The 25,451-nt window shown below is 42.6% G+C and overlaps 2 protein-coding genes across 4 annotated transcripts; both read right to left on the minus strand.

Moving 5' to 3' along the window:
• Positions 1 to 192: 192 nt before the first annotated feature.
• nacad (NAC alpha domain containing) lies at positions 193 to 12,899 on the minus strand. 2 transcript variants are annotated; one of them, XM_005472761.4, is made up of 10 exons: positions 12,376 to 12,896; positions 9,229 to 9,515; positions 3,582 to 9,108; positions 3,205 to 3,438; positions 2,516 to 2,607; positions 1,545 to 1,613; positions 1,277 to 1,423; positions 1,061 to 1,195; positions 832 to 954; positions 193 to 337 (listed from the first exon to the last, which is right to left on the minus strand). In XM_005472761.4, the coding sequence occupies exons 1-10, from the start codon at positions 12,458 to 12,460 to the stop codon at positions 323 to 325; spliced, it is 6,714 nt and encodes a 2,237-aa protein (XP_005472818.1). In that variant the 5' UTR covers positions 12,461 to 12,896; the 3' UTR covers positions 193 to 322. The 2 variants fall into 2 exon arrangements, with proteins under 2 accessions (XP_005472818.1, XP_025766944.1); XM_025911159.1 differs by lacking the exons at positions 193 to 337; positions 832 to 954; positions 1,061 to 1,195; ... (1 more) ...; positions 1,545 to 1,613; positions 2,516 to 2,607 and adding an exon at positions 2,633 to 3,085 and having other exon boundaries at positions 12,376 to 12,899.
• A 4,715-nt stretch (positions 12,900 to 17,614) lies between these two features.
• Positions 17,615 to 24,011, minus strand: tbrg4 (transforming growth factor beta regulator 4). Of its 2 annotated transcripts, none has more exons than XM_003450916.5 (11): positions 23,859 to 24,011; positions 22,877 to 23,392; positions 22,443 to 22,763; positions 21,603 to 21,777; positions 21,282 to 21,439; positions 21,082 to 21,192; positions 20,847 to 20,991; positions 19,193 to 19,435; positions 18,992 to 19,103; positions 18,744 to 18,858; positions 17,615 to 18,163 (listed from the first exon to the last, which is right to left on the minus strand). In XM_003450916.5, exons 2-11 carry the CDS (start codon positions 23,303 to 23,305, stop codon positions 18,062 to 18,064), a joined length of 1,911 nt encoding a protein of 636 aa, XP_003450964.1. In that variant the 5' UTR covers positions 23,306 to 23,392; positions 23,859 to 24,011; the 3' UTR covers positions 17,615 to 18,061. The 2 variants fall into 2 exon arrangements, with proteins under 2 accessions (XP_003450964.1, XP_025767342.1); XM_025911557.1 differs by having other exon boundaries at positions 18,033 to 18,163; positions 19,193 to 19,432.
• Between the last annotated feature and the right edge of the window lie 1,440 nt (positions 24,012 to 25,451).

The following is a 25,451-nucleotide window of genomic DNA, read 5'->3' on the forward strand; positions in this document are numbered from 1 at the left end:
TTTTCAAACATGGGATTTAAAATTGTTTGATTTAAAATCCCCTGTGGTGGTATACAGATGCAAAACTGTCTGATTTTTTTTTACTTCTCCTGAAGTGAAAGTTGGGCTAAAGGATCAATATAGCATGTTTGGTTTAATGAATGTGAAAGACTAATCTTTTCAGTAAGATCAGTTTCAGGGTCCAGTCAGAGCCCACTTTGGAACAGACTTTATTTAGCAGATATTGGGGATGCAACATATAGTAGCAGCGATATAGAAGAGTCAGGTGTTTAGGCTTTATAGGCTGGAATAAAGGAGTCAGGAGTTGAATCGTCCTCACCGCTCACATGGTCAGCTCCTGTGAAAATGCAGGGGAGAAAAGTGAAGATGAGAAGGAGAAAAGATGGAAAACTGAATTCAAGATAAATTATAACAACAAAAATACTATCTTCACTTCTACCCAATGAAAAACATGTGCCACTGTGGAACATATCTCTATATATGTATATAATAAAAAGGGATAATCATTATATGGGCTTCATTTCTCAGTGATCTTAATAGTATTTTATCCTGCATCAAGAAACAAAACATCTGCGTCACTTGAACAGCTCCAGTTCTTATCAGAGCACTTGCTGCCATCTAGTGGCCATGAGACTATACCGATGACCTACAGAACAGTGGAGGTTATTCAGTTACTGGGGAGAAATTCTACTTGTCATTTGTCCTCTGCTCTTTCATCTCACCCCCTCCCTGCTCACTGGCTATGACTCATTATTTTATTCACCATCTGCCCTCCCTCCACACTCTCTGTCTTCCCCTCTCTTTCCCGCCTTCAGCCTCATCTTTTCTCACCATGATAGCATTCACAATGTCATTCTTGTTGTGTTTCAGCGCACGGACGGCTTTGGCTCGTGACACATTGGCCTGAGCCATCACCAGCTCAATGTCTCTCTGCTCAAGGCCTCCCTCATCCACCTGATGTATAGAAAGAAAGAAAGAAGCAAGGATAAAGAGAGATTTCAGAACATACGTTTTAACGGTTGTTGAAAAAGGTATTCAGAAACAATAGTTCAGAAAATACCTCTTCTTCTTCCTCTTCACTCTCCTCCTTGATGGTGAGGCTGGGTGGGACAGGTGGGGCTAAGGGAGAAGAGGTCACAGGCACCTTGAATTTCTCTGCGGCTGCTTTGTGAGCCTGCTGAGATAGGTCCTCAATCTGAGGAGAGAAAAGGACCGAATAAGTAAGGTAAACCTGAAAGCTGAAACTTGAGTAACCAAACAGACAAAGAGTACTCACCTTTGCCTCTCCGAACACAATATAAATGTCTGATACGGGGCTTTTGAATACATCTGGTCTGCTGATGACAAACAAGATGCTCTTGGACTTCCTAATAGTGATTCTGGTCACACCGTGGACTGGCTTCAAACCCAGCTTAGACATGGCCTAAATGCACAATAGAGAAAACGAGAATTAGGGATTGAAATGAAAGAAAAAAAATCGTATCACTTGTAATATTATATTTGACCACTTTATAAGTATACGTAGTAGCATATAGTAGTCCGACCTTGCGGGCCTTCTTTTCACTGCGGCTCTGCTTTGGTCTGTTTAACCCTTCATCTGCAGAGGAGATAGACTAGAAAAAAACAGTGAAGTTTATGAAAGAATCCATGATGCTTTCAATATGCAAATTTTGCTAATATGCTTATGCTAATATACCAAAATATAACTCATGATGCTTCTGTTTTGTTTAGTTTTTTTGTTTGCTTTTAGCAATAGCAGCAACATTTTGATTAAAATTTGCCTTAAAGAATAGCTGGAAATCAGGGCTGTCACTGCTACTGGCTAAATAGCAAAAAGGCCAACATCTGATGAATATTAGAGTTTATTAGCTTAAAATGCAAGGCTAGTTGAACAACATGTTAAACAACATGCTTGGCCAGAAGTAGGTTGTGTAAAAAAAACAAAAAAACATACATATATATATATACATAAAATCCTTTCAGATGGGGTCATGTTAACCCTAATTTGAGGTTTTTCACAACCAGCAAAGAAAGAAATCTCTGGCATTAACATGTCAATTTCTTATTTATGAGCTTAGGAGTTCAATGTAAAGTAGTTATACAAACAGTTACAATTGGGGTGTTTTTTTTTCAGGGTCTCCGAGCATGAGCGCATAATTCTGCTGGCTCTGAAAGCATCAGGATCTTGAAAAAATAAGTTCTTTTTATCAGTGTAACTTGAGTGTCATCCCAAACTGCAGGATGTTCTTGGTAAATGGACAGCTGTTCCTCCCTACGTCTGGTTCTGCCAGGGAATTCTTTTCTCTCCACACTATGGCCAAAAGCGTACTCAAAGGGACTTCTCTCTATAATACTGCTGAAATATACCTTAAGTCTGTAACTTCTCTAGCAGATGTTATTGTATATACATTTAATTAAAAAAATTAAATAATCTATTTAAAAACATTTTTAATTTGTGTATTTTTTTTAGTAGAGGAAAAGATGGTCACCTTTAAAATCCCACAGACAAACTCACCTGTGGCTCTGATGGTCTCAGTGGCTCCAGTTCTTCCAGCTCAGGAACTGAACCCTCACTCTCAGACTCATTACATGAAGCCAGCACTGAACCTTCACAAAAACATATTCAAAGCACATATATATAAAATAAGTCCATAGGAAAAGCAGAGTAAAAATAATTTATCTATCTATCTAATGAGCTACCTAATTAGTACATAATTAGCCTATTTTAATGATAGATAGACTAATTATGTACCAATTATCTACATGAATAATGTATATCTGATATCTAATCAGTACCAGAGACTTTAATTAGCTTATGTTGATTAAAAATATAATATAAATCACTATGTGATGTTCACGTCTTTTGCAATGTGGCTTCACAATAGTATGTAACACAACGTAGCAGTGTGCTCAACTCCAGCCTGAACAAACATGAAAATGCACACATTGATAAGTGCACTTTCCTTGCTGGGTAATAACACTGCATCCATAATTTAGGTTGCAAACTTTGGAACAGTTTAAAATATCCTCTCTGTCAGTAAACTTATAAATGTAAGATGGAGAAAGCGTTATCATGTTGCATAACCTAAAAGAGAGAATAAAAGAGAAAGAGAAAGAGAAAGAGAGAAGGGTGGGTTGTATAACACATAGCTAAAGAAATTTTGGGGGATTTCAATGCCCCGGGGGAGGTAAGAAACCACTTACAATTGCTCTGGAATGATACGTCAATCTCTTCAGAAATGTTGTGGCTGTGTTTCATAGGACAGCTGGGCTGCCTGTCTGTAAGTTGGTGGGTAGCGAAGGGCTGGATTTCCCTTTGATTGGCTGGACCAGAGTCTTTCTGTAGTGATCCATTTCTGCTTCCTTGAACTCCTTTGGGCTGGGATTTTTTACCTCCATCGCCCTCACTGTCTGTCTCTTCCTCAGCCAAACTAGGACCTTACAGAGCACACAATGATTTATCACAGCTTTTATGATAACAGTTTTAGGACGTGTTCACCTTTTCTTTGACAAACTCGCTAACTCAAGTGTTTGGGTTAGAGAGGGAATGTTTGGTTTGAGGTAATCATGACTTTACTCACCTTTGCACCTGTCTTGTGTGCTCCATGTGTGACCTTGACTGACTTGTTTGTGAGACTGTACGCTGGCATTAGCATGAGACTGGGAGTATGACTGAGACTGGGGATGGGAACTAGAGTCTGGAATACAACCTGCATCTAGATTCCCCACCTCGGGTAAAGATGACTCCTGGGTAGACTGAGACAGACTTAATGGCACGGCAGTGGAGAATGAGGGTGAAGAGACTGTTGATGTACTGAGGACATCAGTGATCTCTTGGAGGTTAGTGGTAGGAAGGAACTGGGAATCAGGGGTGTTCTGTGTTGTAGGAGAGGTTGACAAATGGACAGGGGTGGTGCGGCACGTGAACAGTGAAGGTTCTTGTCGTTGTTGGGCTGAGAGGTCAGGTTGGGATTCCTGCACTGGTGTGGAAAGATCATGCTCCGGGTCTGTTGAGGCACAAGGTAGAGAGCAGGAGGAAGAGGAAGAGGAAACAGGAGATGCTGAGTAGCAAAGTGGATTCAGAGAGTATGGTATGGTATTGTGGGTAATATCTATGTTGTTATCATTAATGTCCACTGTAACTCCTCTCTGATTATCAGGTAGCGGTCTATTATCAAGAACTTCCTGCTCTAAGTCTTGGTTCATCGCCACAACAATATTTAGGTTGTCTGTTGTGTGTATGGTAGAGCTGCAGACTGCATGACTAGGACCTTTGACATCAGGACTTGGATTGTTTTCTACCTGGAGCTGTGAACTAGATTCAACCTTGTCTGTCCCAGGCGTCTTCTGTTGACAATCCAGTGATGAAAACTTGTTGCTTGCATTATGTCCTGTCTTAGATTTGGATGTTTCTGCATTCCCCTTTGACCGTACCTCTGGTGTGTTATTTAAAGGAACAGCAGGTTTCTCTGGATCAACAACAGATTCGGGGCTAGAGGCACCTTGACTGTCTGTCAGAGGTGCCCTCTGTTTGTTCTGCCTTCCTCTCCTTCCTTTCTTTGCATCAAATGATGTATCCGTGCAATGTCCCTCCTCGGGGCTGTCACAGGGAAAGTGCTCTGAGTCGTTTTGTGCAGAACGGGATTTTCTTTCCTGTTTCTTCTTCTTATCTTTTTTTGCACCTCTCTCTTTTGCTTTCTCTTCCACTTTGTCTTCTTCATTGTCTTCCCCTGAGTTATAAACAACATGCTGTTGTTCTCTAAAGGCATCTTTAGTCTTTGGTTCATCGACATCTTTGTCCACGAGGGGACTGCCATCACATTTTCTTTGGCTTTCTGTCTGAGACTCTATTATCTCTGTTTCTGACAAAGAACCAGTATTGACCTTTTCTTGACAAGCTTTACTTGGTCTGGAATCATCGGATTTGCATTTAGGAGTGAACGATCCAAAGGATCCCTGTACCAAAGAAAATGATGTGTCACTCTCTGGAGTGACTGTGTGACACTCTGGGCCTGTATGACTTCTTAAGTTGGTTTCATTTTTTAAATCAAATTGTTTGTTTGTTGCAGCTGCATCTGAGTGAGTTTCAGTTAATGGCACTGAGATGCTGGAGCCACCTTTCTCGGGGAATGGTGTCGGTGTTGTTTCTGGTGTCTGGTTTATCAAACTATCTGTTGATTTCCTGCCTTCATCAGGAATCATATCCGAAACCTGAGGTGGCATCTCCTCAAGTGGAATATTAGAGACAGAGTCTCTAACACTGACACTCACACTCTGGTGTCTGACTTCCTCTGACAGAGCATTGAGACTCCCATGCGCAGAGCCAAAGGCAGACTCACTGTTATTGTTACAATTCTTCCAAGTGTTTTGTATTTGTGTTTCTGTGTTATCGCCGTCATTGTGTGGATTTAGATTACTGACATCATCCTCCAGGAAGCTGGCGTTCCCATCTTCTCCCCCTCCTTCTACTGAAATCTCCTCAGTGGACTTACAGCGTGCCAAGTTGGACTCAGAAACTCCCTCTCCAACCAGTTCTTCGCTATCTGTTTGGCGCTTCTCTCCATGCAAACTGTTGTTATCATCTTCATCTAGCATAGACCCGAGAACATTGTCATAATTTTTGCACTCTTCACTGCTCATGTTAGAAACCATGGCCGTCTGCTTGCTTTGGCCTTCTGCATCACACATGAGCAGACTTTCCGCCTCTAACTCATACCTCTTCCCCAGAGACAATGATAGAGATTCCCCTGCTCCCCAGACACCAAACTCAGCCTCTGCTCCTAATCCAAGACTGAACCCCATTCCCACCCTGGTGTCACACCATGCCCCAGCTACAGAACCCATCTCTCTGCTTGTGTCCGTTTCTGAATTTTCCCTTTTCGGAGAGATGGCAAAAGGTGAGTGTGGGGAACCAACAGCTCCCAGTACTCCCTCATCAGTACTAAGGGTGTTTTCCCTCAGGTTCTCCTGGGAAGAGTCACCAGGGCCGTGTTCAGGTGTTAGGGCCAGATTGTCAGCTAGTTCTGAGATGACTTCTGGAGAGGCGGAAACAGGGATATTACTGGGATTGGGACTAGGGTCTTTAGGACAAGATAGAAGAGGAACACCTTTATTCAAGTCATTAGTAGCAATGACATTGTTCAGAGAAGGACCAGAATCACTGACTCTACACTCCACACTCACAGACTCTGCTGAAACATTCCCATTCTTCTGGTCAAGGTCAATATCAGACTCACTGTGAATACTGGATCTGCACATGGCCTCTGCCCCTACAGGCACATCATATTTACTGCAGAAAGACTTTGACAACACACGTCTACTTGCTCCCACAGTCCTTTGGCTTTCAGAGTGATAATGGCGAGGCTTGATGAGCAATTTGAAAGAATCTCTTTCTGGCCCATTTATGGGCTCAGTTACTGAGTTATCACTGTGCAATTTCAAAGAGTCTCTTTCTGGTTCTTTTTCCACTGTGCCACTATTACTGGGCAATTTGAAATCAACATCTTTGCCCTGGTGATCTCCTTCTGGAAAAACTGAAATGTTCTGGTCTGTTGTTTCCTGCACAGAAGTAGCAGAGGGAGGAATGTGGGACATGTGGGACTCTGTTGCAAAAGAAGGTGACACACGGCTGGTATCAGGAGTGGAGGAAGGGTTAAAAAAGGGACTGGGTTTAGGCCCCTCAAGAGGATCGGAGAAAAGATCAAGATAAGTCATCTCACTCTCATTCGCACTCTTATTCGGGTCGTCGGAGGAGTCTGACAGAGAAGAATTCGCTTCTGCAGGACAGGATAGTTTCTGGTGACCCAGTGGTTTGTCTGTGCTCGCTTGTACAGGTAAATGTTTTGCCTGACCTGTTTCGCTGGTAGATTCTAGTTCAGGGTCTGATTGGGTCTCAGGGGTTTTACATGCATCCACAGGACTGGGATCTACATTGTTTCCTTTAGGGTGGGCAGTGGCTTCAGACAGACAGGTGGTTTTGCAGCGATCCACTAGTTCATCCACGCTCTGCTGTGAGAGCAAAGGTTCATTTTGTACTGTGTCAGTGATAGTTGCCCGTTCAGGTTCTGATTGTACTTGACCTGGATCAGGTCCATCTGCTGATGTTGGTTCTAATGATTGTGCATGCCTCTCAGTGCTGTACAGACGTTCGTCTTCCTCCCCGTTGTAGGAGGCAGAATCTGATGACTCCTCTGTATCGTCTTGGAAACAAAAAGACTCATCCAACCCCTCATTAAGAGAAGTTTCTGAAAGCGAATGAAGGAAGGATGCTGAGCTATCCTCATCTGTGGGATCCTCCACTGCTCTGCTATGACATTCATCATCGTCCTCATCTTCTTCTTCTTCTTCCTCCTCCTCTTCGTCCTCTTCTACCACTTTCACTTCCACCTTAGCTTCCTCGCCTGACTCTTTACGGTCATCACTGCCATCATCTTTATTAGTTTCCTCATATTCATCACAGCTGACAGCACCATTAGCATTACCATCAAAATCATCATCATAATCATAATCGTCATCCTCTTCATCTTCATCATCATCTTCTACATCTGCCTCCTCTTCTCCCGCTGCATAGGCATCAACGTCCTTTTCTTCATTTCTGTCATTAACTTCTATTTCATTCTCTTCTTCAGTGGGGAAGAGGGTGATTTCCATTGAATCGGCCTTAAAGATAAGGCTGGTGTGAAGGGGAAAGGAGATGAGGGAGGCAGGGATCATCCTCTCCTCCTCTGGTATATCATCAGCACAGGCTGCCTGGGATAGTATGAAGGAACTGGGACCAAGCCTATCAAACGCTCCAGGAAAGAAGGCATCCAGGGAGAGGACAGGCGAGTCAGGGCTAAGGCTTGATGAGGCCATGGTCATGTTCTCTGTGTCAGGAGTCAAGGCGGTTGAAGGAGGCTCTTGGTGGACATCCATCTGTCCATAATGTTCCTCTGATACGCATGCCTCGAGTTGCAGTCTCAGTCCCGACTGGATAGGTCTTGACGACTCAGCTCTTTCTATACTGTCCTCATCTAGAGGGCAGAGTGAACTTTCATAACCTCCTCCATCCTCCTGGGAGTCACTACTGCTACTGCTCCTCAGAGGGGATGTGTCCTCAGTTACCCAGCAGGGGCGACAACTTTCTCTAGAAACACTGAGCTCGTCCCCTTTTAAAGTTTCTTCCTCCTCAACGATGACTGTGTCTGTTATACCTATTGGGGAATTCATAACAAAATCCCCCTCATGGTACAGACAGAAGTGCCCTGCCCTTTCTTCCTCGCGTTCTGGACCTGTTCTTCCCTTTTCCTCCCCAACTTCATCTCCAATTTCAGACAAAGACCCCACAAAACAAGCAGGAGCCTCCTGTGTTTCTTCTGTGAGGAGTGGATTTGGAGATGTGGAGGGGGAGGTGGAGGATGTGTAAGAGGAGGTCCAGCTGCCTCCCTCTGCTGTGATGTAAGAGCCAGAAGGAGAAGTGAGCGGGGAACAGAGGTCCTCACTGTCAGAGGGAGAACCAGGAGACAGTGGAGAGACAGGGGAGCCAGGATATGAATGATGTTTCAGGTGTGAAGAGCGAGATGCCATTTTAATTGGGGTAGAAGGGGCAGTGTAGTAAAGGTCAGGGTCAAGAGATGAGGGGACACCCACTCGTAGTGGGTCAACAGCACAGACTGGCTCAGAAAAGGACAAAGCAACTGGACAGGCAGGCTCAGAAAAAGAGTGGGAAGGCACTTCATCTTGAGAGAGGCTTTGACACTCTTCTTTTTTCTCCGTCAAGCTGTCATCTGTCGTGAGTGACCCTGGGGAGGTAGAGGGAGGGAGCAGGGGGTTGTGAAAAGGGATAGGGAGAGTCGCTGAGGGGTCTGCACGGTCTTTTTGCTGAGCCTCCTGTTTTGGGGGTTGATTTTCCTCTTTTCTTGTTTCCAACTGAGTCTCTTTTGCCTGTGCCTGAGGATCTGAAAAGCTTTGAATATCTGGTAAAGGTGCAGCCTGATCACTTGGGGCAGTAAAGGGATTCCCTTTCTTGATCTCTGTTGTTTTCAGCAGTGTTTCTTCACCCATCACCACCCTTGTATCAATAGTTTGTGGCTCCTGGTAGTCACTCTCCACCTCAGAACCAGTTAGGACCTGGGAATAAAACATTGTACATACACAATTACAAATGTTCATAATGGTATCCTAAGTGCTATGAAGCTACAACATGATCAAACACACATACACGCACACACACACACACAACACACGCACCTTGATTCGCTCCATCTTAACAGGGACATGGCGGCCACATGGTCCATGGCCACCTAATTTTCCAGACAGTCTGGGTGTGCTGTTGTTGCGATGATCGGAGCCTTCAGGTTGAGGTCTTGGAGTACCAGAAGAGCTAGGGGACACATGAAATAGTCGTGGTCCAAATGGAGAAGTGCATGCTGGGAGCAGCTTTTGTGGAGTACTAGGAGAGGGACTAGAACCACTGTCACTTGGGGATGAACCACTGTCACTTGGTGTGGAGTCAGTAGATGGGTGTCTGGTCATGTCTGAAAAAGAGAAATGAAAATAAAATAACTTCATTAGTTAAAAAAAAAAAAAAGCCAAATATTAATACATTTGAACTCTTACATTTAACAAAGATATCATATAAAGCAAGCTGACTAAATCACCTTAGTACCATGGCACTAGACGTGATGTGGAAAGTCATGCCTCTTTTATTGTATAATATTAGACTTTAGATTTCAGTGTTTGAGCTTCACTTTTCTTAGCCCACACATTAGTTCAGAAAGAGCAAAAGAAAATTACACCAAAATGCCAGTCAGTAAACAAATACCCCTCAGCTGTTATTCTGACACAGCAAATGGCTTTAAGTAGAAAAAGAGTACTGGGACTGAAAACAAGACTGTTTTAATTTATTTTTTTATTTTTTTATTTTTGTAATGCGTGCACCAGTCCTCCAAAAGCTTGGTCTCTATAGATGGAAGTCAGAAACGATGTTTCTTCACATACACAACAATCTTAACCTCTGCAAGTCTCTTTCTCCTCTCAAGTCTTTCTTTCCAAGTAAACCTCCACAACTGCACAATTAGCCAGAGGCAAAATGAGCTGTTATTCTATTACAGCGTTCTCTGTCCTCTTGTCCTTCTAGACCTTGCTATCATCTTGTGTCCTCACCTGTCATTTGGAATGGAGAAATCACTGAGATGAAATGTCAGGCTGAATGAAGGACATGAATCAACAGGGAGTAGAGGAAGTCTTGGGTATGAGTAAGAAAGTCAAAAGCAAGACGATAAAAAAATTAAAATTCAAGTTGTCATCTTAAATCAGTTCTTCGATGTTCTTTGATTACTACAATGCAAAATTTTACTTTTTCAAAATATCCCTCAGAACATATGCTCTAAGCTCTTTGTCATCCACACACCGAGAACAGAACCCTCATTTAACTGGGCCATTTGTAGGGTGACCTCAATTCACATGCTGATTGGTCATTACAACACACAAGTGGCTCAGCTCAGTGCCAGCCACATATACACACACCCTCACTGACACATGCACGTGTTTTGTTCTCCTCGGAGCATAGATATCACATTCACTCACTGTTATGTAGCTCATTCTTTCTATCGCTCCCTTATATTACCCCTTAGCCTTTTCCTATCTGATCCTCGCTTTGGTTTGGCTTTGTGCGCAGATGTATCTAGCAGGGCGTAGTAGTAACTAAGCACATGCTCTTTGCTTCTCCTCCCTCGCTGCTGTCCTGCCCTCCCTGGGGAGGCGGCAGATGCAAGCATCAGCACTTAGAAGCTCTTCCCGATCACTGCTCCAATATTAAGATCAAGGTGTGTTTGTGTATGTGCTGAGTCACGCCACATAGACTAAAAGCTGTTGTTAGGTCAGAGAGATGCACAATACATAATGCACAAAAGACAACTCCTCTGCTACAGCACAGCCTAGTCTCAACAGAACATAAACAGGGTGATTCTGATTGTCTCCTCCTGCAGGAGCTCAACAAAACCTCACTATGCTACAGTGACAAAGGCTAATATAGAACTGGTTTTCAACACCATATCTGAGTTCAAGAAAATCAAGCAATATATACCCTAAACACATCTAGAAATGCTCTATCGTGCTTTAGTGACAATCATAGGAAGTACATAAAAACTGCTAGGCTGCTAAATAAGTCAGTGACATAATATGACTGCCCGGCCTTGAAGCCTGGTCTCAGGGAATGCAGTTAAACTGAGCACCTAGCTTGCTGTATGAAGAACAGGCCGCAGTTGAGCAGACTAAAGCTGCGTCACAGTGGATGCAGCGCTGGATTTGCCACCCCCAAGAGCGAGTCTCTGTTCTATCTATCTATAGAACAGATCTATCTATCTATCTATCTATCTATCTATCTATCTATCTATCTATCTATCTATCTATCTATCTATCTATCTATCTATCTATCTATCTATCCTTTCACCTATACTCTAATAAGATCAAAGTCATTTATAATTATAATATATAATAATATAATATATAATATTATATAACATAATATAATGATTATAAACTTAAAGGACAAACTTTCTCTATAACCCCTTCTTGTTATCAATTACATATTTAATGATCTTATATAGTAAACAATAAACAACAAAAATAATGAAAGCTCTTGTACCTGTGAGGTTGTGTTTTTGTGCTAAACTGTGCTCGGCCATGCTGCTGTGTCATGTTCCTGTTGAAGCTGGGGGTAGGGAGGAGCTACACCACACTGCTCTGCACTTACAGCTTGCATAAAACTGATGTAGAGATGGGGATGCGGATGTGGCATGGGGCAGTGGGAGGAGTGATAGGGGGTAAGGAGGCCAGATTTAGGGTGGGGGTAAGAGCACTGGGAATCCGATGAGGACTGAGGCTGGATGCTGGGGGGGGGCAGTTACACAATGGCTTCGGAAATCAGTGGGTACATACAAAACTCTGGTAGCTGAAAGGAACAGATTGCTAATTTGGATTCTGTAATGAGGAGTAAAAAGAGACGAGGTAATAGTTGATATCAAAGGGTGGAATCTCTTGGGAGGCTGCTAATAGCTGCAAGGAGGAAGGAGAGGCAACATGCAGTTTACTGAGGAAGCAAACATGCAGCTGAATCACAGCTTACTCAGCCTGCACATGTCAACAGACACACAGAAATCACCCAGGTCTAAAGTGAGATCTCCCAGGTACTTTTGAGCAGTTAGTACTTGTCAAATAATCCTTTACCTTTGCTTTCCTTCCTGCTAATTCTTCCATCCTTCCTATCCTATCTGTTAAATACTACTTGCTCAACACAGTCTTGAGCCTTTCTTCTCGATTACGCCCTGGTCTCTGTCTTAATTAATATCAATGGAAACCCTCTCCTTTCCCAGTGTTCAAGCCCAGTGGTCCTACCTGGTCCAGGGAGCCCTGTTTCCTCAGGTTCCTGCCCTGGATGCTTGTCGCTGGGCACGGATCTGTGGGTGCTCTCCCCCGGCATGCTTCTCGCTGGCTGTCTTTGGCTCTGACGCAACGATAAACCATACAGCCAGAACAGACAAGGTGAACGAGGAGAGAGAGTGAGAGTGAGAAAGAAGGAGAAGGGGAGGGGGATATGAATGCTCAGCGACCCAACACTCAGATCTTCCCTGCAGCACGTGTCTGCCTCTATGTGTGTGTGTGTGTATGTGTGTGTGTGTGTGTTTGTGTGTGAAAGAGAATGAGGCAAACAGAGACTGAAAGAGGGAGAGTCAGAGATTGGAGTATAGGCTGGTCTCTCTCTGTGGTGCAGCACAGTGATGCTGCTGTTGTGGGCGTGTGCTTTAGAGCCTCATGATCCAGTTCATCCGTGTGTGTGTGTGGTGTGTGTGTGTGTGTAGAATCTGAGAGGGAGCTGCAGTATTCTCTCTTGATGCCCAGTTCCTGCTTTCCTCCCTCCTCCTCTTCCTCGCTTCTTCCATCCTCCCTGTATCTCTCTCCCTCCTCTCCTCCCTGGTCCCCCACCCTTCCCTTCACTCCCATCCATGCTATGACTGGATCTTTGGAGATGATGTCAGCACATTTCTGCTGATCTCTCAGTGCTGCCCCCAACCTTAAAGGAAAGAACCGGTACTGCAAAAACAAGAGTGAAATGGATAAATCAAATGGAAAACAAAACAGACGGTGGAAAGAGAAACCTGGAACACAGAGAATCTAATGTGCAGAAATGAATCCTGAAAGTATACTGCTGATTACACCCTTTGCCTCTTGCTCTGATTTGATCCCACAGGAATCAAGAAGGAGATATTTGCCCCAAGGGCCACTAAAACATCTGCTTCTGCCCTCCATCTTCAACTCTCATTAAAACAGCATCATTTAAAAAGCCAGTTCAAAGTGCCTTACAAAGACTAAGTGGGTAATAGAAGAAAATTCAAATACAAAAAACAACAACAACAAAAAAGATAGCCCTCTCGTTTGCAGCTCGACCCTGTGCTTTCTAAGCCCAAACTTCCACATGGACACGGCACATGCAAGTACCTCATATGCTTAAGAAAAAGATTGTGCCTCTGGGTACAAGTTCTGGTGTTCTTTGACAAATCCCAGTCAGTCTCTATGGTGTTAATCTTTGAGCAAAGGATTTGGGGACATCATGCTATGCTTATAGAGGCTCACTCTGATAGTTAAATGAGGAACATGCACATTATTATTCTGTTGGGGTCATTTTGTAGGGCTCTAGGAGTGCTCCTGTAACAGCCATTCTCCTGGTATCTCTCCCACACTCTTCAGACTCTGCTGAGAAATACAGAAAACCTTCTTGTGATGTGCTCTCCTCAAGGAGTTGGTTTAGCTGCCACCTGAATGGGCTCCAGGTACAATATCATACTACATGCAGTGGACACTTGCAACAAGCAAAACTGGAGTAAAATCAGTCAGAGGGGATAAGGAGATAGCAATGACCCGTAGCCACCACCTGCAAAACCATCAATCTTCAGGAGGGTTGTCTTGTTCACCTGGCTTACAGTGGTTTATGCCTCCATTCTGAATGGACTGATATTGCTTAAGTTTAGGTGACTTTGTGTTATACTGTGATGATCAAGTATCACACTCTTTTGAGCAGTGTACTTCATAATACTCAAGTAATCTAGTTCTAAGATACCTGATAGACCAAAGTCTGTTGTTGATATGGTTGATTGGCTAATTCTTTTGTATATCTAAATGATATGCCAAATATTTCTCATCTAAAGGGGGGAAATAAAATAACAGCAGGCCAGAAACAGAGTGGCAATACTGTTTCAGTGAAGCTATAATTGATAATAACGGCCTCAAATTGCAACAAGAAACAAAGTAACAGTAGAACAAAGAAACTTATCAATCAAAACCACAGTAGCAGAGTTAAGATTTTCATTGTGACTAAAGCTGCTATAATTAGATCAGATGAGAAGTTTTTCTCACTTAAATGGTAGTGATTATACCCATTCCCTGCTCCATGGTCATTTTACCTCCCTTTGCCCTGCCTTTAGGCCAACTTTTTTATTTGATTGGCTGCTCCTTATAAACAGCAGGACCGGAAAGAAGATAAGTGGTGCTATTTTAGGGATAGAACCGCTAACATATGCATCTACACCTCATTTCATTTAACATGAATATGATCCATTTCAACGGCCTGTGCAAAGACGATATTAGGACCAAGCTCAAGAGTTGGGAGTTCGCCTTGTAATCGGAAGGTTGCCGGTTCGAGCCCCGGCTCCGACAGTCTCGGTCGTTGTGTTCTTGGGCAAGACACTTCACCCGCTGCCTACTGGTGGTGGTCAGAGGGCCCAGTGGCGCCAGTGTCCGGCAGCCTCGCCTCTGTCAGTGCGCCCCAGGGTGGCTGTGGCTACAATGTAGCTTGCCATCACCAGTGTGTGAATGGGTGGATGACTGGTTGTGTAAAGCGCTTTGGGGTCCTTAGGGACTAGTAAAGCACTATACAAATACAGGCCATTTACCATTTTCAATGACTCTGGCTGAAATGTGACCAAAAGGGCATTTGCATTTCTTGAGGCAAGTTATTCAAAACAGCTCTCTCAACATGTTTTTCTTTAAAAGGATTTAATAATGGGTCTGTATTAAATTAATAATTCAAGAAACAATGGTGTCAAGGTCAGAACAGCGGGTGGATGAATTAAAATGCTCCATTATGTCCTCCAGAGTTTCGATTTTGTTGGCTGTACAGTGTAGCCAGTTCATTTTCTGCACACCTAGAGCAGGAACCCTTGTTCCATTGTTCAACATGGAGCAATTTATGGCCACTGTCATGTTTTCAATTAAAAAATGGTGCAAACTCATTACATTTACTCAGAGATAAGGAGTCAAGGGTAACTGTGTTGGGGATTAGTCAGAGTCGCAGCAGTGATAAACAATAATTTATTTCTGCTGACCATGTCAAAAGAAAACTCTTGTTTTTCCTCATTTTTTGTCAAACTAATGTCTTCTTAGATGTGATTCATACTCAATCTGAATGTGTTTTCTTTCCTCTTCAGTGGAGCTGCTTCCTGATTTTCAAAAATGTTCTTTTACCTTTTCTCATAAAATTGCAATAGAGTAAAAATTTGGTGTCTCATTGATGTAAATGCCACAGAAAGAAATCTAGCATTATAACAGCAGAAAACAGCAAACTACTGAAAACATTGAAGCTGTCAGGAAGGCGTTAACAACATTGCTTAAAATATCTTCTTTTTTTTTTTCCAAACAAGAAAACCACCGTGTGCCCTTGAATGCATGTGTGGGTTCCAACAGCTCAGCATACCCCAGAAGTCCTCGGCAGTTTTCTCTTTATTGTTGTGAATAAAAAATAAATAAAATTAAAAAAAATCTGAGACAAAAGATGAAAGCCTCTCAGTGGTTTTGTCAATCATTTGTCTCAGATTAAGACTCTTTAAATAATCAACTGCCTATCAATCACTGGGTTTTTCCCCCCTCCTTTATAGACAACAAGCGAAGGAAATCTAGCTAGAAATAGAAAGCACGAGAGGGGGTGGCAGCAGTGAGCAAAACAAACAGCAGCGGTAGTTTCCATGGCAACCCAAAACTTCCCATGATGGAGTGCCAGCTCAGCTCAAGTAATTAATGCTTCACTGGTCCGATAAAGTCTGATAGTCTCTGTGCAGCACAGTTGACCTCAACCTTCAAAGCTTAAAAAACTGAAAGAAAAATGTGTTTCTGTGTTTCAGCTCCCAGATTGTCCTCTCAGATTGTGAGTTTCACGTGAAAGTGCTGCTGTGCCCATTAAATCTGCACCTGAAGCCATGTGCTAGGAGCAAAGGTGATTTAAAAAACAAAAGCAAAAAACTACAGATTTATTTAGGCTTCAGTTTAGGGCTTCTTTAACTGACAGATGAATGCTGAGCTGGACGTCTGGCTCAGGCATGTGGTGTAATGCATATATAACAAATAATATGGCTTACTTTGTGGTTCAATATACTAACAGCTGGAGTGGGAGAAGTCAGTGCTTGTGTGAAGCTCTGTTAACCTCCTGGTCTTGATGGAGGTTAAAGAGTGGAGCTGAGCAAAATGAAAATGTAGCAGATTTCCAGAGTACATGCTGTCAACATAGCCATCACCAGTGTTACCATTACACTTCACTTTTTGTTCTGTTCTGTTATTACTCCTTGATTCAGGTACAGAGCTTGAAAATGCCTGCAGTCTTGCCCAAGTCACTGATTGAACATCAGAGAAAGTGTTCTTTAGTGTCAAGATGACACTTTTCCTTATTTGATTTCACTTACTTTAACATCAGCAATCCCACTAAGCAGTCACAGGAAGGTGTCATCAGCTAATTTTGTCAAATTTGCCGATATTTGTGATTAATAACATGCAGAAAGTGGGAGTCAAAAGTGTGGACCATAAACACACATTTAATTTTCTGTATTGTCACAGTGCTACCATAGATTGTTTCTGTGAAACACGCAACACAAAAAGTTACACATTTCATGTTTTTGTTTTTTACCAGAAATACTGTTCAGGTAATAATTTCACTTTAACCCTATCTGACTTTTATCCTGAAATTTTGCTTAACACCATTAAGCTAAAACTTTTAAACAGCAGGAAACAAAGGACAGAAGAAGCAGCAACCTCAAATCGATTTCTTTGGAAAGTGCATTCGAGTTAAGTAATATTTTCTTTCTTGCTGCCTCATTCTTGGCTCTGGTTTTATACATGCAGTGCTTTAACCATCGTTAAGTTCTCTCCTCTGCCCTGGTTTGCAGTTGTCAGTCTTCCTCTATACGCCACAACAGCCTCTGAACTGAGAGCTGCTGCAGCTGCCCATGATGATGTGTAAGCAGTTTCAAGTGAGCAAAGTGTTTTATCAGTGAAGCTTACCCTAGCTGTTTCATCATGGCAGTACTGCTGGGCTTCAGTAAACATGCACATTAATGCACATACATATGAAGTTTGGAAAAATTAATTCAAACGCGGTGGAGTTATATTAAGAAAAAAAGCATTCACAAAATTCATGTTGCCACTCAATACAGTAAATCTTGATATCAAATGAATCGTCATTTTATCTGACACAGCAGTGAGAAGATTCATCAACACAAACACACACACACACACACGAGAGTGATGTGCAAACTAGCTGCCACTCAAAGCAAACTAACGCAACAGCATTAAAACACAAAAGGAGGTAAAAAAATCTCAATAAAACAATTTATTCCATCACAAGATGACACACATTCAGAGATAAGTTATTTCAGTATATTCACGCACTGACGCTGAGCACATTAGGAACAAATTTAAACACAGCCGTGCTGCTTCGGTTTTGCCTTGTCACCACTGATGACTTAGTCCTCGATCATATAATTTCTGCAGAAGCCGTTGTGTTCATTTCAGTCCCCTCTCTCTGGCTCCAAAACTCTTTATCATGGTCACCATGGAAACAGGGAAAGCCCCACACGTTTCCAAGGGAACCAGATGGAAAATATGCTTTTTTTCCCCCCCCTTTTCTTTTTTTCGTGCCAGTATATGAGAGCTTCTCTGCAATGCTGCTCTGAGTGTGTGAACGTGGGTGTGTGTATTCCCGGTGGTCCCACATTTGATTGGGAAAGCTCCGATTTAGCTGAGCCTGCAAATGTTGCCCAGTTCACTTGGCCATGTCCTCGGCAACAGCCTTCCCCATTTTATCTTTGAGGTAGGCTAATTTCTGCCACTCTGTCTTGAGCTCCAGCCACTCGTAATACGGCACCTGAAAGAAAATAAACCACACAAAGCATGTGTTAACGGAGCTGATGACCACCTGTCACCAATAAAGATGTATATTTAAAAAAAATGTTGGTTTTCACTCTTAGATTCATATAGTTGGTCAATTAATAGAGTCTGAAACACTGCAAACCCGACAGGCAAGTGAGTCCACTGTTGGCTAAGGAGATTGTCCTAGATGAGAGAAGAGACAGAGCTTGGATTGGCCTAGATGAGGCAGAGCTGCGGCTGGAGCTCTATTTATACCACAGACTGCAGCGGGGCCCACCTGACTCTCAGCCCTACAAGTATTAGCTCCATTGTTTGCACACAATCAGCCTGACAGAAGCAGTAGCGGCGATGCTGCTTCTCTGCCTCTTTTCTTTGAAATTTTTCTCACTAGCAGAGAAAACACCAGAAGATCCCTGTTTCTGCTGGCTTTAGTGTTCGTGTGAGTTTGTGCAATAAAAAAACAAATCTAAAGAACAAACAGAGCTGTTCAGCCTATACAGAGGAAATTATTCAGTCACTGTGGGGGGAAAAACACCACCAACTCAGGCACTCCTACAACGCTGGCTTCTCCTCACCTCCACTGTGATGAAGCCAGCCAACTGAAGATGTCGCCTCATCATGACAAAACGTCCCAGAAGGTCTTTACTCTTTGAGCCAAAGTTGGGAAACTCCCAAGATAGGAAAGCTACCCTAAAAACACATACGTGGGGAAACAGCAGGACAAATATATTTAGATTCCTGGAGCAAAAGATGCTGCAACATTAAAAGGCTCAAAATAAATCTTTAAGTACCCAAACCCACATGACTCTTCCCTATGACTCACCGTCGTGCTCCTGTGGGTAAAGCCTGATCTCCTCCTCCGCTTGGTAGATGAGGGGCTTTTATTGTTACCATGTCAACTGGTTTGTTGTCAGCATCCACGATCAGCTCACCATCTGAGAACAACATAAAAACCAAATCCGCTATAGTAGTGATGATGCATGTAATGTCATATTATATCTCCAGGCTTATTATATCTCCTTACCAATACTCCATCCATACACTGTGTCAACACCAGTGCGAAGGGCCTCTGACTTCCCGCCCACAAACTTCAGTAATGTTTCTCTCAGGGTTCTCTGCAGAGGGGACAGGGGGGAGCTGCTGGCTGGGACAGACAGGACACTCTGAGAGGGCAAAGTATCCAAAGAACCAGGATGCTCCAAGCTGAGAGTAGCAGCGATATGCAAGAGCTTCAGTTTGTAGTTCTCCGCTCGAGCTGGACTTCCTTCTATAGTGAGGAGAAAAAAAACAAAGGAAAGAGAGAATGAGTGACGACAACTGACTGGCAACAGGGCTTCCAAAACCCTCACAAGAAGGTTTGAGGAAACAAAGCAATGTTTTGTCTCTATAGGAAAATGGGACTGATGATCAATCTTGTCCTGTCAGAAGTATAGTGGTGTGGTACTGCCATCTGCTGAGCAGGGAGGGTATTTAGGTAGTTAACCATAAATGCCCAGAAAGACACTACAACACAACATAAAAAAAGGGGGGGAAATGGGAATCAGAGAAATCTGAGGTCATTTTTTTTTAATATATATATATTTTTTAAATTTCCTTCCTGTCTTGCCTATAGCCCAGACAGTTTGATGGACAGTTTCATGGTTAGCATCCCTGCATTGCAGTTACATTGATTCAGTCGCTCAGCTCTACTTCACCAGCTACTCTGAGCTGTAAGAGGTCTATCCAATTGTCTTTGTTTGTGCACACCAACCACAGTTAGGGCTAAAACCTGTGATTAAGAAAACTACGGGGTCGATTCATTTTAATTCATCTATTCCCTTTATTTAACCAGGAAGTACCACTGAGATCAAATCTGGTTTTACAAGGGAGACCTGGCAAAGGTAGCAACCGAACAAACTCAAAATCTCTCAAAAACTGAACAAATACAACATAAAATACAAGAGAGACTCAGAGAACGCAGACCACCACCAAGGCAGCTCAGTATTTATTTTTAAGGGAACAGTATCATATTTTGTATCTAAAATCTAATTTCTTTTAAATATACTTTAAGAAGTTTGCAGTAAAGGTAAAACAAGCATTACATTCCTGTAATGCACATGAAGTCAGAATAAAATGAACCAACTGCACTAAAAAAGTATCCCATGCCAACATGTTCCTGTCAGCTCTTTATTGTGGTATGACTATTTAGTTTACAATCTTTGAGCTGCTTTATGTATCGGTCTCCATGACAGCTGTGGTGAACATTTCCTCCATGTTTCAGCTTGTAAAACTTTCAGCCAGTATCTCTTTCCTCTGTGGTATCACAGAGGAAAGAGATTCGGGTCTGAATTGTGGGAGGGATGTTTTTGAAGTCTTTTATTTTATTTGGCAAAACAATCTTTGTGCTGGTTTTCTGGGTCTGACTGGATGTCCTGCTGTTATCATCTGTTGTTTCTGCCTCAACACATGCCAGGAATTTTGGTAATGTGATATGGGCTTCCTTATCAGTTACCTGCAGCACATTCACCAGCCTCTCCTACTTTAAAGGAGCAGGCCGTGTATTTCACCCTAAACGTCTGACAAATTAGAGGAAACTTGATTTACTTGCTGTGTTATATAAAGCACATATCTGCATTCACTTATTAAAAACCGCGGAACTGAGAATTGAGGATAAACGCATACACAGTACTGAGTCTTACCTGAAAGTTTGGAAACGTGATTTTGCTGTATGAGGGGAATGAGATAGTGGGGCTTGGCCTGCTGTAGCACACACATAGACCAAACCACATCCGTTTTCAGAAAGGGTTCCAGGCCTGAGAGAGCCTTCTCCAACACAGAGTGCACCTTTAATCAAAATGCCACAGAGAGCATTCGTTTTAGTTAGGAAGCAGAACGAAATGTGCACAATCAAGCAAAAGCCTTTAATGACAGCACCTTGTTAAAGAACTCGTCTCCTTTGCTGGGCTGAAAGCCCAGTCTGGCGAACGTCATGAGCAGATTACACAGCTGAGGAGTACTATACTTGTCGCTGTTTGCTGTGTAGTGCTGATAAAACAAAATGTACAGAGAGAGAATTTAAGATCACAGATGCACAACGTTTTGAAAATGACTTTTATCAGGGGAAGATTACTCACCTCAGCAAAGGCTTCAAAGAGAGGGATATGGAGCCATTTGAGAAAACCAAGTGACTTAGCACAGCGTGTGATGTCACCAGAACTGAGCTCAGGGACTCTGGGTAACAACTCTGAGGCCATTCGCTGAAATACCTGAGAATGGTGGAAACTCAGCTTCCCTAAAAGCAATGATAAAGGTTCTGTTGTTGGCAGCACAGAGTGTGTGAGCAGACAGTCATATAGAAAAAACACAACCAAACCTCATTCATCAGGTTTATCAAACCTAATATAAAGACTTGTGATGATAACACATACATAGCCTATTATTTATGGTGTTATTACCGTATGCAAAGGCCATGTCCATTATCAAAGGTGTGGTGAACTCTGCCGAGGGTTTCTGGAGAAGGTGGTAGGACAGAGCCCTGAGAAGTGGGACACTTCTGCGCCTCTGAGCTGCCAAAGATACACAGACTTTGCGAATATCCTCTCCTGAAAAGCCCTCTGCAAGCTCCAAAGCCTAAAAGTGGAGAAAGAGGATCCTTCATATGATTTCAATATATGTCAAGTCAAATCAATTTATTCATATAGCACATTAAACGCAACCAGCTGCACAGCAACTAAAATTAACAAAGAAACAATACAAGTAATTCAAGAAGAATAAAAACAATAATAATAATGATTAGGGAATGGAGCAATAATATAAAAATGATAATAGTAAGTTAGATGAAAACAGTAAAATAATACTAGAAGAAATGCACAGAGGAAAATGACAGTAAGGTGAGGCAAAATATATTAACATATCCCACGTTATATTTATACTCCAAAAGAAGTTAAATGAAAGAAGAAGATAGAAAATCTCTGTACAGAGTTTTATTTATATGGACACCGTGTCTAACTATAAGTAACTTTCACTCTGCTGCCACTACAGACACAATCATTTTTATATTTTGTATTCAACACATTAATATTTCAACTTTTTCTATAATATGATGTATAAAATTTCACACATGCTTTCTCCATTTAGCAATCTCATGGGATTGCATGCAAATGACTTTAACCCAGTTAGAAGGGCCAAACTTTTAAACACATAAATCTGCCTAAAACACTGACAATAAAAGTTGAAACTTCAAAACTGGAACTTTAACCATGTTTTAAAGGTAAACGTTGTTTGAAGTGTGATACCTTGTCCTCCAGTCTGTCCATCAAGCTTGGCGACATGTGTTCTCCTTTGGATATCAGCGCACTGACAGTTTTCACATCAGCAATCTCAGTCCAGCGCAGCTCAAGTTGTTTAAGCGTAGCGTTCACTAGTTCCACATCCTGCTGACCTTTCCTGCCTGCTCCCCAGTCTACCAAGTAGCCCAGCTGTCTGTACGTCAGCCTTCGAATTCTCCACAGGACTTCTGTCTGGACAGAACTGAGCACCAGATCGCCGGGGGAAACGCCCATAATCCAGAGAGTTCGCAAGACAGACACTAGACTGCTGTTCCACACAGAAGACACCTAGAATGCACAAAGACACATGAGATGTTTATCTCAACAGACAAGCTTAAAATCCTTTTGAGTTTGATAACTTTAATAGATGAGGGCAGAGCTAGTACACCTCACTCATGTACCTGCCGAGATAAAGTATTCATCATATCCAGGAGCCTTGAATCCGTCATCAGCTCTGGTTGTTGTTCCTTAAACTTCCCCTTCGTTTTTAGTACCAGCTGGGCCCACTTCATGAGGGCGGTGGCAGCTTGATTACCATTACCTCCATACTTTTCCCAAGCAGACAGGATGTCCTCTGGCACTGTTGCCTTGTCCACCGATTCGTCCAGCTGTGTGCGAGTAGGGCTCACTGAATAGTGGTCTTCTTTGGTAACTGCTGTTCTTTCACACATTGACCTCTCTGTGAGCCATGGCCAGCCCTTGGCTCTTTGAAACTCTGCAGGCCCAGCAGCAGATAGAGGTAGGCGAGCAGCAGCAGCAGCAGCAGCTGAGGCCTGAGAGGAGGATCTGCAGAGCAGACGGGCACATCTGCCCAGGAGGCGGCCAGCCATGGAGTCTGAGAGACAGAGAGTGGCTACAGACAGGAAAGAAGGGCTTTCTTACAGCTCAGCAGCTGCTGTCACCATCCCACTTTAAACCTGAGGGGGCAGTAGAGAATTCAACATTAAGTGTGGCTATAAGAAAAGGGTCGCCTTTTCAATCTCACTACAAGTTAACACATCTTCAAGTCCGCCAAATGCTTTAGCCATGTTTCATCTTCTACTTGTGATACAGATTTCCTGAACAGTGTCGCTAATGGTGATAAAAGTGGTTGTATAACCAGTGGTACGCACTTTCTGTTCGTCAATAATGCATCTAAAGCTAGCTCTGCAGTACATGCTATTGTAACGCGGATTAAAATCCCTCTTCTGTACACGGAACCCCGCAGCCAGAGAGAATACGCTGGTCTTGTCATGTAACGTTGAATCCTGACCTTGTAGAGAGGAAGAGGCGCAGTGAAACGCCGGTCTTCCATCTACCTCCCCTCATAATACTCGTGTCTGTGCCTCGGAGAGCAGACTCACTGCACAGTTTCACCGGCTACCCAAATAACCAAAGGCTTACCTTTAATTTACGATCATTTTGGCGAAAGTTGTTCACATGGAAAGTGTCTAGGAGAGATGGTCGCAGAAAATTGACGTCGTCGGACACTGTCACGTGATCCGCGGATGTCGCTGTCATTGGCTGGAAATGTTTCGAGTCGCCCGACAAGAATCGAGAGTCCAGGTCGCGTTCAATAGCGCAAAACGTGTGTTTGACTTTAGTGTTGGACAAAAACCAGCCTTGTATTTAAATCTGTTTATTTTATAATGTAATCCATTTCTATATAAACCAAATCCAAACGTTCACCGGTTCATGAATGAAATGAAGCTCACATTCTGGGCAAATCTGTCTTATCTGCAAGCTACTTAGCCTAGCTTACCGTCACAGTTGGTGTGAACGCTCTCATCACACTTGACAGGAGAAAGCACTGTGCAAAACTCTTGAACCACCCATTGCATTACTTTTTATATGTTGCTTACATATTTTTTTTCTTGAGCAATAGTTCTCCAGATTTTCTGAGGGTCAGTCATTCTTTGGACATTGGCTGCTTTTTCATTCATTTTCAGCACTGTCCTTGTACCTGGCCTTTTTCACGGGAATTTGGCTTTCTCTTTTTCTTCTTCTTCTTTTTTTTGTTTTTGATCAGCTACTTAACAACCAATGAATCATTCAAAAAGGGGTGAACCAGTGCTGTGTCTACACCTAGCAGACAACTTAGCAAAGAACCAATTTTAAATTCTATCTTTAGGCACTTTGTTATAGCAGAATGCCACAAAAACCCATCACTAGTTTCCATTTCATTTTCTATATTATTGTAGGTTTGACAGGCAGAGTGATTTCCAAAGAGCTACAGCAAAAACAAAAACTTAAGGAAACCAGACCGGCGGAGGCAGGGCTGGGCTGTCTGAATGTGCCATACCTGGATTTAATGGGCCAATGGAAAGTCTAATGAAAGTGGTGAAAAGGTGGAGTTGAAAAGCTGAGAGAGAGAGAAAAAACAAACAAACAAACACACACACACACACAGTACCAGCAAAATCTACTAACCAGCCCTCGCTTGTTACAACTAGTTACAAACCTTTAAGGAAGGGAGAAGTTCAAGGGTTCAGGCAAAATTAATGGCTACTCGACCAGTGAATGGCCACTGCTTATAGTACCAACTGACTAAAACTTGTGTCAGTATCAATAATAAATATATACTGAGTAATCATGGTGAGCCACCTCGACTAAGAGTTCAGCCCTGGATGGAGGAAAAAAGAATAAGTAGCAGCCCAAAACACTATTTACAACAGATGAATAGTATCTGAAAGTCATGTTCTCATGAAATTGGAAACAATTAAGCAAAGTCCTGATACAGAACATGAGATATGCATCTGGATCTTTATTCTACCCATCTACTGTTTGCTAAAGCCTAATCAGAAATGGTCTCAGTGGAAGGTTGGCTGTAATGAAGACATGCTTAAGGAAGGGAAACAGGGAGAAAAGGCTGATATATGTCAAATTACACAAAAACTGAACAAAAATCAGTGGCGAGAGGTCTGATGGAGCAATGATTAAAAATTTGAAATTTCAAGCCGTTGTCATTATCTATAAACGAGGAAGGGACAGTGGTAC

This window comes from Oreochromis niloticus, linkage group LG11 (genome assembly GCF_001858045.2).
Source record: "Oreochromis niloticus isolate F11D_XX linkage group LG11, O_niloticus_UMD_NMBU, whole genome shotgun sequence".
In the NCBI taxonomy this organism is placed as follows: domain Eukaryota; kingdom Metazoa; phylum Chordata; class Actinopteri; order Cichliformes; family Cichlidae; genus Oreochromis; species Oreochromis niloticus.